The sequence below is a fragment of the Xenopus laevis genome, chromosome 2S, assembly GCF_017654675.1.
Source record: "Xenopus laevis strain J_2021 chromosome 2S, Xenopus_laevis_v10.1, whole genome shotgun sequence".
In the NCBI taxonomy this organism is placed as follows: domain Eukaryota; kingdom Metazoa; phylum Chordata; class Amphibia; order Anura; family Pipidae; genus Xenopus; species Xenopus laevis.
The window spans coordinates 160,979,121-160,993,091 of NC_054374.1; the positions used below are offsets into that span (position 1 = coordinate 160,979,121).

At 40.4% G+C, this 13,971-nt stretch overlaps 1 protein-coding gene across 8 annotated transcripts in view; it reads right to left on the reverse strand.

Annotated features, from left to right (window-relative positions):
* LOC108710030 (teneurin-4) overlaps positions 1 to 13,971 on the reverse strand; it is an 835,304-nt gene that overhangs the window by 324,005 nt on the left and 497,328 nt on the right. For all 8 annotated transcript variants that reach the window (XM_041584600.1, XM_041584599.1, XM_041584601.1 and 5 more), the window contains exon 7: positions 1,368 to 1,641. In XM_041584600.1, the coding sequence (XP_041440534.1) occupies positions 1,368 to 1,590 (223 nt within the window). In that variant the 5' untranslated portion in view covers positions 1,591 to 1,641. The remainder of the gene's footprint in view (positions 1 to 1,367; positions 1,642 to 13,971) is intronic.

Genomic DNA, 13,971 nt, shown 5'->3' on the forward strand with positions numbered 1-13,971 from the left:
AGCTCTGCATTGTTTTTAAGCGCCACAATCATAGCTGTGGCGGCTGTTGATAGCAGAAAAGGTGTATACTTTAAGGAAACAGACATTTTATGAACAATTTCTTTGGGGTGCAAAATGTTTCTCGCACCTGGGTTACATATATTGTGAAATGATAGACACACTTTTTCATTTGATTGTAGGCTGGCACAAACTGGACTTCATTCCAATAGTTTATGTAGGTAAAAAGTGATTTATTTTAGAGAAAAAATCTCAATATGTAGCCGTACGCGCTTCGTGCCTTGTGGGCACTTAGTCATAGGCCTAGGTCAGAAGATCTGGGGCATGACCACCTGGACCCCCAAAAATATCGGTAAGTTAACCCTGTTCTTTACTGGGATCAATACTGGATGCCTTTCTCACAAAACGTTTTGTTGTTACACATAGTGTGGCCTAGCAGATTAGAAGTAGAAGGTAGACAGATTGGAGCATACCAAAGGCACAATAGCAACTGATAGGCCATAGGCTGAGGAGTTCTACATAAATAATGGTTTTCCACTATGTGCACAGAGTCCTATTACTACCACCCGCAATTGGGAAGATGTAATTGCATGGCTTCCTGGAGCAGTGGGTGCTAGACCTTTAGTACTCCCTATGAGTATGGTACTTAATTTCCATTGCTATCCTTGTAATCAAAAAGTCAAAACATCCAAAATCATAGCATTCATTTATCAATCATAAACCATACCGTATATACTCGAGTATAAGCCGTCCCGAGTATAAGCCGAGGTACCTAATTTTACCTCCAAAAACTGGGAAAGCTTATTGACTCAAGTATAAGCCGAGGGTGAGAAATGCAGCAGCTTCTGGTAAGTTTCAATCAAAAAATTGAGGGTTTCTGCTCCCATTGGAGGTGCAGGCGTCTCATTTTTGGATGCCGGCGACCATTCTTGGACACCGGCGAATATTTTTGGAGACTATTCTTGGACGCCGGCAACTATTCTTGGATGCCGGCGACTATTCTTAGGTGCCGGCGACTATTCTTAGACGCCGGCGACCGTTTTTGCGCTTGACCCAAGTATAAGCCGAGGTAGAGTTTTTCAGCATATTTTGGGGGCTGAAAAACTCGGCTTATACTCGAGTATATACGGCATTTCTGACTGTTGAGCAGAAGGACTCTCAAGTCCTAAAACCACTGTAAACAAATGATGAAGCCAACCATCAAGGGACATTTCACAATCTATTAGAGAAGCTTACTAAACATCTGTTACTCCCATGAAACCCATAAATCTTAATGGCATAACTCCTTACGGCCCTAATCTGTTGTTGGTATGGATAATAGAACTGCAGTTTGGTTAAGCTTTTAGTCAAAGGGAGGCATTGAGACTCACCTGACCTACAGAATTCATCAATTTCCTGGTGGACCATGTCTTTTATACGATTGCTATAGGTCAGCCTTGAGTCTTGGTCATAAGCCTTCAAAGTCTCGCTGGAGCTGTAGGACTTCTGGGGAATCTTGCTATCATCGCTATCAGCGGAGGAGCTGGTATAACGTCGTTCAGTGTCTCGGCGCCTTGTCAGAGATCGGTACGGTTTCCTTTCTTTCACATCCATGACACACTTCTTGGTCTCACCATTGAAGAGAAGTCTAGACACAAGCTATTTCTGCAAAGGAGATGAGAATAAAAGAGTGAATATAATTTTCAGGCCTGGAAAGGGCCTTCCAGCTAATGGAAAAATAGTAATAAATATTGATATCCAGAAAGAAGCCATTCAACTTATTTCAGCTGCAACTGCCACCATGCCCTGCCATCCTACTGGACATAAGGTCAACAGAATCTGGTGGAGCAAATGATTGAGATTGTTCTTACAAAGATCTCCAAAATGTAATGTATAAACTATGTTTATTTGGGTATATCATCTCTGATGATGCAATACAAACATATGCTATGTCACTCCTATCCTGACAAGTGTATTTTTTTTAGTTGTAATATTGGTGTGTAGGTGCATTTCAGGTCATTTTGCCTGGTCATGTGCTTTCAGAAAGAGCCAGCACTTTAGGGTGGAACTGCTTTCTGGCAGGCTGTTATTTCTCCTACTCAATGTAACTGAATGTGTTGCAGTGGGACATGGATTTTTACTATTGAGTGCTGTTCTACCAGGCAGCTGTTATCTTGTGTTAGGGAGTTTATCAGAGCATGACACATGACTGGGGGCACCTGGGAAACTGACAATATGTCTAGCCCCATGTCAGATTTCTAAATTAAAAATAAAAAAATCAGTTTGCTGTTTTTTAAAAATGGATTTCAGTGTAGGCGTATGCTGGAGCAGCACTATTAACTGATGCATTTTGGGAAAAAAAACATATTTTCCCATGATGGAACCCAGACCCGCAACCCGCATTCTTACCCGCTTGGACCCGCTACCCGATCTGACCTGCAAGTACCTTATCCGCAACCCAGACCCAATGACCATCAAGAAGCAGGAAGTGCTGTCATTGTAAACCGGAAGTGACATCATTGGAAGAAGGCGTGATCAGGAAAAAAAGGAGTAAAACAGGAAGTGCTGTCATTGTAAACCTAAAGTGACATCATCAGAAGTAGACGTGATCAGAAAAAAGGAGTAAAAATCGCTATTGAGAAGACCCGCAACCTGCAAATCCGCCGACCCGCGTCTATACCCACACCCGGAACTTCTACCCGCAACCCGCAGGGTACCGCAGGTTTTTGCGGGTAACCCGAGGGTACCTGACCCGCTGCAGGACTCTATCGCCAGTGTAAATGATCCCTCCTTGAAAGCATTGTGGAAACATTAGTTGAAAGAGCACTAAGCAACAGTTTACGTTTGTTTGTTTCCATGCAAATTAACAAAATTAACAAAACACAGCCATAAACGATTACAGCATGAAGGTAGGAACAACGGGAATTAGACAGCGTCCAACGAGCTACGGCAATGAGCATGTTCTTGGGTTGTAAAAAGGCTGGACGCAGGAGCTTTAAATCTAAACGTACACATAATAAAACACCTTCTTCCCCAAACAGACTTGAGAAGCCAATCCAGTCTCTGTTAAGTAGCTTATTTAAATAATAAACAGTAATTTTAGATATTTCACACTTCATTAAACTTGTGTAGAATTACAGCTTTTGCAGTTGATGGGATGAATGTTACGAAAGCAACGTTACAGTATATAAACAGAATTTACCGCTGGCCTCCAGTCATATTCAAAATTAAACTCTTAATTTGTGTGTCACTAATGGAGTATATTGCTACGAGCGCTGCGCCGACACACATTAAACTCCTAAATGATCCTTTCCAGGGCAACAATTTTCCAAATCGATTCCGCCTCTTCTGAAAAAAAGTCAAAAAAAAGGGACAGGATCCTCTTTTCTCAAAGATGATGCACCTTTCTTATCCTGGTCAGTTAATGTCCCCCGTAGGATTTATTCTCATGGAAATAAGAGCCCTTACAGTGAAGCTATGTTACATAGAAGCGGTGTAGAATTAAAACCTCTGATGAAGTGCCAGAACGAGGCATGAAACGCGTCAGGTGATCACATATCATAGGACAGGAAGTAAGTTTCTCGAGAAGCCCTGTTCACTGTTTTTAAATGTAACCTGGAATAAAGCTTGTTGATTTTAAAGAACCACTGCTTGGACACACTCCTTAACTTTTCTTTGGCTGATGTTATTTGTTGGCTCGCTTGAGGGGTCATTTACTTATTGCACCTCACTGTGTAAAGCAGTGGCATAACTAGAGTGCGCTGTCCTCTTCAGAGGGGCCGATCCCCATCCTCCCACCAACTTCCCATCCCTCCTCTGCCCCACCCATGTCCCACATCCACTCCGCCCACATCCTACTCCGAATCCGCCCATGTTATGCCCGACTCCGCCCACTCCCAGCGATTTGCTTCCTTGCCAGTAAGTGAGAGCGGCTGGGGAGGAGGGTTTTTTTTAGAGGAAGCAGACCCCACAGCCTGGGCCTCCTGAGACTGAGGGGTCTGCTTCCTCTATAATTACAGCACTGGTGTAAAGTGTAGATGCAATGTTATCCAAAAAGTGTGGGTGGGACTCCAGACACACTAGGAAATCCACAAGGCCACACGTTTGTAGCAAGAACACTGTTTATTTTAATTTAATGAAGAAGTAAACATCTCCGTTGGCCTTACGTGTTTCGTGCCCTATAGGGACCTAGCTCGTGATGAAGTAAGGCCAATGGAGATGTTTTGACTTTTTTCATCCTCGAGGTATAATAAATCTCAATTTTTTTTTTGAATTTTTGGCATTTGGACTAATAACCCCTTTAATGAATGGTATTTTTTGTGCAACTGGCTGTGCAAATTGTATTTGTCGTGGCACATACACTAACTAGGAGATGTGGGATAGACAAGCCAGCTTAACAAAACTGAGAAGTAGTGTGGAGTTAGAACTTCCCAGGCATCACCTGCCTATATGTAGGGGCCACTGTACGTAAAGGGGCTATTTTTCTTCCCTGAGAGGGGATCCATCTTTTCTGGTAAGACCATTTCTTCATATCCTTACAGTGCCAGACTGGGATGCCAGGGGCCCACCAGAAAACCTTAGTCCTCTTCCTCACCTCACTCAACCTCTATTCTTCAAGTCTCTTTTCTTTCTATTCTATTTAGCCTCCCTGTTCCTATACAGAAGTAGGTAATGACCATGAAACAGGCCAAAGGTTGGAAGCAGGAGGGTCCACTGACACTTTTTCTTGGTATCCCGGTGGGCCAGTCCAACACTGCATCCTTACTGTCTCCTAGGGGCAAGGGTTTATGATCCTTTTTAAACTGCTTACCCTTTACCAAACCTTTATACATTGAACCTTTTTCTGCTATGTGCATGGACTATGTTAGCCCTGCAGAAAAAAACATTAGGATCCAAATGGCTTTAGTGAAAATCAGTCAACATGGCAGAAATAAAGCAATGGGTTGCTATGAGTGGCGCAATTTGATGCACTGCTGCTTTTATGAAGCTCTTCTAACCACCATGTTCAAAAACAGAGCCTGTTCATAATAATGTATTTACACCTTGAGACCCCATAGTATCCTAAACATGAAATCAATCTCAATTTGCCTTTATAATGTCTAATTTTTCCTCTGTAAGCAATGACCAGTCAGCCATACCACTAAACCCAAATATAGCAGTCGGCCACGCTGCTGCAATCATTGCTGAAATATGCTACGTGGATCAATATTTATTCTCCTTTAATGGCAGCAAGAAAGAGAATATGGCTATGAATAGGCAGCAATAATACATTGTAATAGTTTGCTTGCCTTGTAACATTCATGTTATGCTGACACAGGGAAGACTGGGAACATGAGACTTTACCACAATGGAACGTTACTTTAGATAAGTAGTGATTGAGTTAGTTAATGCAGCAGGAAACTTACCATTATGTGCTATGTTTGTCATGTACTGTATATATAGATATTCCCAGAATCCCACAATAGGGTAGTAGGAGATCATAGGGCTGCTCCACTTGTTTCTACACAGACCTACAACTCTCATTTTCCATAGATATTAATAAGAGGGGTCTCTGGGGCTTCAGGGAGGCTTTGTCTCCTGCAACTGGGCCTGATGGATCCAAGCGTTAGTTTAAGTTGGGATGGGAACAGATGAAATTAATTCAGAGCAGGATTAGAAACCTATGTTTATCTATAATAGGAGCAAGAGATAGTTAGAGCATACCTCCCAACTGTCCCTTTTTCGGAGGGACAGTCCCTCTTTTGACAGCTCAACCTGCAGTCCCTCTTTTGTACTGGAAAGTCCCTATTTTCTCTGCACTGAACAGCCAGAAAAAGAAACAAAGTTTCTCACTTAATTGGCTTTTAGCAGAGAGCCCAGAACAGCTAACAGGTGCAAATAAGATACTTTGTAACAATTTTGAGACACAAAAAAACAGTTTAGATAACGAGAAATATTTTCAAACTTTCATAACCTGCCAAATTTTGTAAAATAGTAATTAAGGGGTGTGGCCACAGAAATGGGCGTGGTCAGACAATTTCGATGCGCTAAGTGCGAAAAAAAATTTGTGTCCCTGTTTTAACTTCCAAAATGTTGGGAGGTATGAGTTAGAGGGTTAGGTAGTCAAGCAAACTTAGTTTTGAGGATAGACAGTTGGGCTAGTTCCCCAGTAGCCATCATTGTAGCGACTTGTATGTTTTATTCAAATAGCACAGTGAATGTACTGTATGCAGGGGGCTCAAACATGGTATAGTTATTGTAAGTTATAAAGTAAAAATGGATAAATCTATGCTTAAGTGCTTAGGTGTTTCAGTACACAGTTGGGATGAGGTCACTAGCCTGAAGAGCTTACAATCTATTAGGAAAATAATGGTGCATAACAGGCCCCAGTACTGCTCTACATTATTACTTTTATTGCCTATGGGTTCAATAAATAGTTATTGTGTTTTAGATGAGAAACATAAGAGCTATATTATAGATAGATGATAGATAGATAGATGATAGATAGATAGATAGATATATGATAATAGATAGCTAGATAGCTAGATAGATAATAGATAGATGATAGATAATAGATAGATGATAGATAGATCATAGATAGCTTAGGTGTTTCAGTACACAGTTGGGATGAGGTCACTAGCCTGAAGAGCTTACAATCTATTAGGAAAATAATGGTGCATAACAGGCCCCAGTACTGCTCTACATTATTACTTTTATTGCCTATGGGTTCAATAAATAGTTATTGTGTTTTAGATGAGAAACATAAGAGCTATATTATAGATAGATAGATAGATAGATAATAGATAATAGATAGATAGATAGATAGATAGATGATAGATAGATAGATAGATAGATGATAGATAGATAGATGATAGATAGATAGATAGATAGATAGATAGATAGATAGATAGATAGATGATAATAGATAGCTAGATAGATAGATAGATAGATAGATAGATAGATAGATAGATAGATGATAGATAATAGATAATAGATAGATGATAGATAGATAGATAGATAGATAGATAATGGTGCATAACAGGCCCCAGTACTGCTCTACATTGATACTTTTATTGCCTATGGGTTCAATAAATAGTTATTGTGTTTTAGATGAGAAACATGAGAGCTATATTATAGATAGATAGATAGATAGATAGATAAAGATAGTCTTCAAGAGAAAAAATACAGCAAGTCCAGTTGATTTCACTTGTTACGATAGATAGATATGATAAAGAAAGATGAAAAGTTGATTGATATATAGATAATAGATAAACCATGATAGTTTAATAGATAGATTATAGCTAGATGAAAAGATACTTAGAAGAAAAGATATCTGATTGATAGAGATAGCTAGACAGACAGACAGATGGATAGATAGCTATAGATAGATAGGAATAACTATGAAATAATGTTGGAATATGAAGAATATGAAGGAACACTGCAGCTTTCTATGTTTTTCAGGACAGACACTGGCCATCTGTCCATTCCAATTTCTGGCTCGGTACCATAGAGAACAGTCTTGTCCCCCTCTATAATTACACCCCTGAACATTAAGTCACAGAAACGGCATGATATAATTCATGAGAATGCTCATCCTTCTGACCCTCTGAGCCGCGCACAGGAGACTGTTCTGTTTGTGCGATTATTACGCTAGCAGATGGCCGAGCGGCGCACCGTTGGATGAAACAGCACAATCATTTATGAATTAATACGGAGTAATGTTTATGTTCAGACCATGACGCTCCTTCTGATGTACAGGAGTGGAGACTGCAATATTTGGGCTACACATAATAATCACTAAGGGTTTTATATTTCTCCGGGAAGCCATATCTAATGAATCCTATAACACCTATCATTCTGTGTTTGGCAATGCAAAAAAATCAAGGCCCATCTGTAAATCTGCTCCCCTCTCACAGAGAAATAATTGGGATTATTTGCTGAGAAATAAAGGTTGGATGCTATGCTGCTCTGCATTGCTGTTGATTATTGAGCCGAGCAGCTGCCATGTTGAGTGATACAAAGTTGTGAAGTTCGAGGCCTTCCATGAACTACATCTTGCCCCTGAGAATCCCTTTTGATGCTGCCACTGTTTCTTCATGCCACACAACAAGGAAAATGTCTCCAGTATATAAATCATTTTTAGTCAGGGTCCGTGGGGCTTTTTAAGTCTAAATTAACAGTTTCACAAGATGCTTTGTGGGGTCAGTGACCCTGGCAACACCCAGATAGATAGACAAGTGTTGGAGCTGAGCTGCACACAATTGGACCTGGCAATCTATAATATATTTAATACATGGAACATGTATAATAGGCAATTACATTGTTTGTTACATGGTATTTACTTGCTTGATGGGAAACATCATGACCATTGTGGACTCTTTGCTCTTGTATGTAAAGGCATTGATGGAAAAATAAAGATTGAGAACCATCAATTAAGCAGATACTTGTTGACTGCTTCTTATTCAAGATGATACCAGCAAACATTGAACTTGTAAATCCAATTTACAGCACTTTTGCTAATGAAAACCATTACACTCGCCTAAGTTATAGTCCTAGTCACCCCTCCCCTGGGCAGATCTCAAGAGTCCCAAGAGGATACTATTGCACCATTGCTTCTAGAAGGGCAAGATACATGCAGTATTGAAAGGAAAAGCACAAGAGTGAGGGTTGGCCATACTGCTCAAAGATAAATACGATGGTCCCATTGATTCTAGGAAGGTCAATGACAAGCCACACAAGCTACATGCGTTGATGAGAGGCAAAGCACAAGAGTGAGGGTTGGCCATACTGCTCAAAGATGGATACTATGGCCCCATTGCTTCTAGGAACATCAAAGAAAAGCTATGTGTATTGATAAGAGGCAAAGCATAAGAGTGAGGGTTGACCATACTGCTCAAAGATAAATACTATGGTCCTATTGCTTCTAGGAAGGTCAATGACAAGCAGCATGAATTGATGAGAGGCAATGCACAAGGGTGAGGGTTGGTCATACTGCTCAAAGATGGATACTATGGCCCCATTGCTTCTGAGAAGGTCAATGGCAAGCTACATGCTTTTGATGGGTTGGCCATACTGCTGGGTCAGTCTATGCATGACCAGATTGATAAAGGTTTCCTTCTTGCCTATCAAGTCTTCAACTCACATAATGTTCTTTACTGCCTATCTACAAGCTGTTGTATGTAGCCTTTCATACATTTCTGTGGTCTACAACACTGTTAGAGTTGACTTTTCACTAGCTATTGATCTAAAAACAATCCTTATTGTAATTTAATTAAAAAGCTAGTGATGAGTCAGCTAATACTTTCTTCTAACATGGCTAACATTATAATGCCGGGTTCCTAACCTTTTTTCTTATGAGAAAATGAGAAAACAGTTGAGTAGCACAAGCATGAAAAATGTTCCTAAGGGTGCCAAATGAGAGCTCTGATTGGCTGTTTGATAACCCCTATGTGAATTGGTAGCCTATAGAAGGCTCTGTTTAGCAGTACACTTGGTTTTGAATAATAACAATTATAATGACCATGAAGAGCACTAAGGGGTGTATATTTATGGAGGTGACCAACATTCACGTGCCCTGAAACAGAGTTCAGAGACCCCTCTGGCAATAGTTTATAGAAGGAAGACATGTGTATGTGCAAAATGCAACAAAATAGTGTGTGGTAAACTTTGTTTTAACATTTTGCTTTCCTAAGAGTAAATGACCTCAGATATCTGTCAACTCAAGAAACTGGAAACTGGCCTTTTTCTGACTTTCCTGATTATAAAACTGCCTGTTTTCCATGTGTTTTGATGAAATGTCTGATTGTATTATCCCTACTCCCTAGTTCTAAAGAGCATCACCATTATCTATAGCTACATTTTGGATGAAACAGATTTAAATATTATTTCCTAAGGAACGTTTGGTTGTTTATTCATTTTTTGTTGCATAATTGATCTTTTTAAAACCACTGAAACGCTATAAAATTAAGGGGACTTCAGTAACGTCAGTGTTTTCATTGCCTTTCCTATTCCATCCCAACGACCAGAAGACTTTGCCTTCAAGCTTGATGGATTATTAATAGTCGATTCCCTTTGTAAACAGGACCCTAAGTTTATCATCTAAAGTTGGAGAAACTTTATTTTTTTTTTGTAAGAAAAAAGCACTTTGGCGGCTTAGTATATTCTGCCCGATTAACAGAGAATTAATAATGAGTGGAGAAGATATTGTGGCCGGTTGGCTGAGAACTTCAGAGTTGAGACTACGGTTACAATGAGAGCATTTAAACTCCATTTAATTTCCCCAGTGGCATCATTAAAACCAAATCCACTGGACGGTGTTTGTTGTTGGTCAGTGTGTTTTAGCCGCGATGAGGCAATAGACTGACCTGTCTGTGTATGTACAAACGAGAAGTCTCATTAAACTTAAATAAAACTTTAGCAATGCCGCATTAGTGTTTTTCTCTTCTACAACCCTCCAACTCTAAGAGCAGGCTTGTCATGTGCTTGCCTTTCCAGAAAAGAACTGGACATCGCCGGTATTTATTGCTGGGAATTATTTTAGGGAAAACCGGGAGATGAGGTTCACAAGAGTTGGACTGCTTTTGAGCTGTTTGACAGGTCTTGCATGGGTGGTTTTAATGTTCTTCTGTTGCTTCCTATCAGCACATCGTATTCATATATTTGGAGCAGCAAGAACATTAATTAGATCAGAGAGAAAAAAGGTTTGTCTGTGTGTGCCAGATGATTCGGTAAAGCCTAGCCGGCATCTGGTGCTAGGGTTATAGATAAAAGGCAAAGCTGGAAGAGATCTCATAGATAGTGATGGGCGAATTTCTTACATTTCGGTTCGCCGAAAAATTCGCAAATTTCCCTCGAAATTCTCGAAACGGTGAAAAATTTGTGATGCGTTAAAGTCAAGGGGCGTCTGAATAGTGATGATGCGCATTGGTTTTGACACAAGCGACTTTTCCCGAAACGCATCCAAAATGTTTTTGACGCCGCCGAATTTGCGCCGGCATTTTTTTGCAGGAGTTTCACAAATTTATTCTCCGGCAGCGAAACTCGTGAATTTGCGTCAGGCGAGTTTTTTTGGCCCATCACTACTCTGAGGCAAATTGGAGAGACTTCAAATGTTTTTTTTTGCCTTCCTCTGGATCAACTGGCAGTTAGGCAGGTTATATATAGACTTAAAAGATTGAATTTGATGGGCGTGTGTCTTTTTTCAACCTTACTTACTATGTTACTATGCAGCGAAGGTGGTGAAGGTGGATACAAGTAGTTCATACAGGTATGAGATCTGTTATCCAGAATGCTTGGGGCCTGGGGGTTTTCAGATGAGGGGTTTTCCCATAATTTGGATCTCCATTCTTTAAGCATATGCCAGAATCATTCAAACATTAGACTTAATTAATAAGGTTTAATTATATATTAGTTGCGATCAAGTAAAACTTACTGTTTTATCATTACAGAGAATTATTTGACTAAAATCGGAGACAACCTTCCTGTAATTTGGAGATTTCTGGATAACGGGTTTCCGGATAACTAAACAAAAACCTGGTCTGGTATAAATGTATTTAAGGTTTACAGCTTACACTGTGTAACTAGAAATGATTACACTCCAGATTGGTCGAATGCCTCCACCCATAAACAGATGATAGTAACGATAGTAAAATAAGGATTCCTCCAGTAGAGATGAATTAAGTTGGTGCCTTCTCAGTTTTATATCCCGATTAGATTGCTGGTGTTTTTGTTATAGAAGTCTGGTCTCCCCAGGTTTTTGTTGTTTTTTATATCGTCCCCTAGACTGCAGCATTGATGCCATTCTGGTTCTGTCCACTGCAAAACATGGAATACTCCGGGCCCATCATTAGGAAGAATAACCTAGTCAGTTTGCTCATAGTCTGTATAGAAAGATAATAAAATACATAATCCACTGTACTAATCACAGTTCAACAGGAGCAGCCCCTCTTCCCCAAGGTTGCCCATAGCAAAGAGGAGTCCCCTAAGTTTGCTAATAGCCTCTAAAACTATGGCAGCATAGGTATTCCCCTGTACTAAGCACAATTCAGCAGGAACAGCCCTAAGTTTGCTCATAGTCTGTACAGAGAGATCCCATAAAACTATGGCAGCATAAGTATTCCTATGTACTAAGCACAATTCAGCAGGAACAGCCCCTAAGTTTGCTCATAGTCTGTACAGAGAGATCCCATAAAACTATGGCAGCATAGGTATTCCCCTATACTAAGCACAATTCAGCAGGAACAGTCCCTAAGTTTGCTCATAGTCTGTACAGAGAGATCCCATAAAACTATGGCAGTATAGGTATTCTCCTGTACTAAGCACAATTCAGCAGGAACAGCCCCTAAGTTTGCTCATAGTCTGTACAGAGAGATCCCATAAAACTATGGCAGTATAGGTATTCTCCTGTACTAAGCACAATTCAGCAGGAACAGCCCCTAAGTTTGCTCATAGTCTGTACAGAGAGATCCCATAAAACTATGGCAGCATTTGTATTCCCCTGTACTAAGCACAATTCAGCAGGAACAGCCCCTAAGTTTGCTCATAGTCTGTACAGAGAGATCCCATAAAACTATGGCAGCATAGGTATTCCCCTGTACTAAGCACAATTCAGCAGGAACAGCCCCTAAGTTTGCTCATAGTCTGTACAGAGAGATCCCATAAAACTATGGCAGCATGGGTATTCCCCTGTACTAAGCACAATTCAGCAGGGACAGCCCCTAAGTTTGCTCATAGTCTGTACAGAGAGATCCCATAAAACTATGGCAGCATAGGTATTCCCTGTACTAAGCACAATTCAGCAGGAACAGCCCCTAAGTTTGCTCATAGTCTGTACAGAGAGATCCCATAAAACTATGGCAGTATAGGTATTCTCCTGTACTAAGCACAATTCAGCAGGAACAGCCCCTAAGTTTGCTCATAGTCTGTACAGAGAGATCCCATAAAACTATGGCAGCATTTGTATTCCCCTGTACTAAGCACAATTCAGCAGGAACAGCCCCTAAGTTTGCTCATAGTCTGTACAGAGAGATCCCATAAAACTATGGCAGCATAGGTATCCTCTGTACTAAGCACAATTCAGCAGGAACAGTCCCTAAGTTTGCTCATAGTCTGTACAGAGAGATCCCATAAAACTATGGCAGTAAAGGTATTCCCCTGTACTAAGCACAATTCAGCAGGAACAGCCCTGCAAACTTGTTCACAGTAAGTACATAATAACAACTATATAATAACAGTTATTTCCCTGTGTAGAAGCATTTGGTCGGAAACAGTTTGCAGTAAAATGTCCCTTTAACGATCTCCATGTTGATCAATTCCTACAACTCCCTTCATGTCTCAGTCAGTTTCATGTTCGGAATGTTGGCTGATCTCTATCACATGTGGGGGCACCTGCTCCAATATTCACGGCTACAAATCAGAAAAATAATACAAATGTAGAACGACATATATTTTCTATCTGATGTATTTTAACACACGGCCCGTTTATTGGGATCTATTCCACTCGGGTGGGTTTGGCGCCTCTCTTTATAGAACGTGACCCCCAAACAACCGACTGTTCTCCTTCAAATACAATGAGGTGCCTGGGAGTTGCCTCCTCCTGGAGTTGCAGCTCTTGTGCCGAGCTTGTTAGCCAAACCTGACCAAATCACACAGAAAAAAAGGCCACCAATGAATTGTGTTTTGTTGACCCCCATATAAAAGGAGTTATTTCTCCCTCTGTGTCTAACAATAAATAGAAGGTTTATGATTGAGCTCGGCCTCTTTGTGCCGTCGCAAGGAGACTTTCTTTTTTTCTTTTTATTGAAAACTGTCAGGTGTTTCTGGCACTTCTGCGAATAGGTACCCCGGGTGATTTTTCTTTTTTTCTTTTTATTTGGGCGAGCGTCTTTGTCACCCCAGGTTATTATTAAAAATTGTATGTGAGTTCAAGTGAAAATCCATTCTGCCAACTCAACATGACAAGGAAAAAGTAAAAAAAAAAAAAAGCTTGTTTTTCTCACGTCTCTGAATACGGCTGAC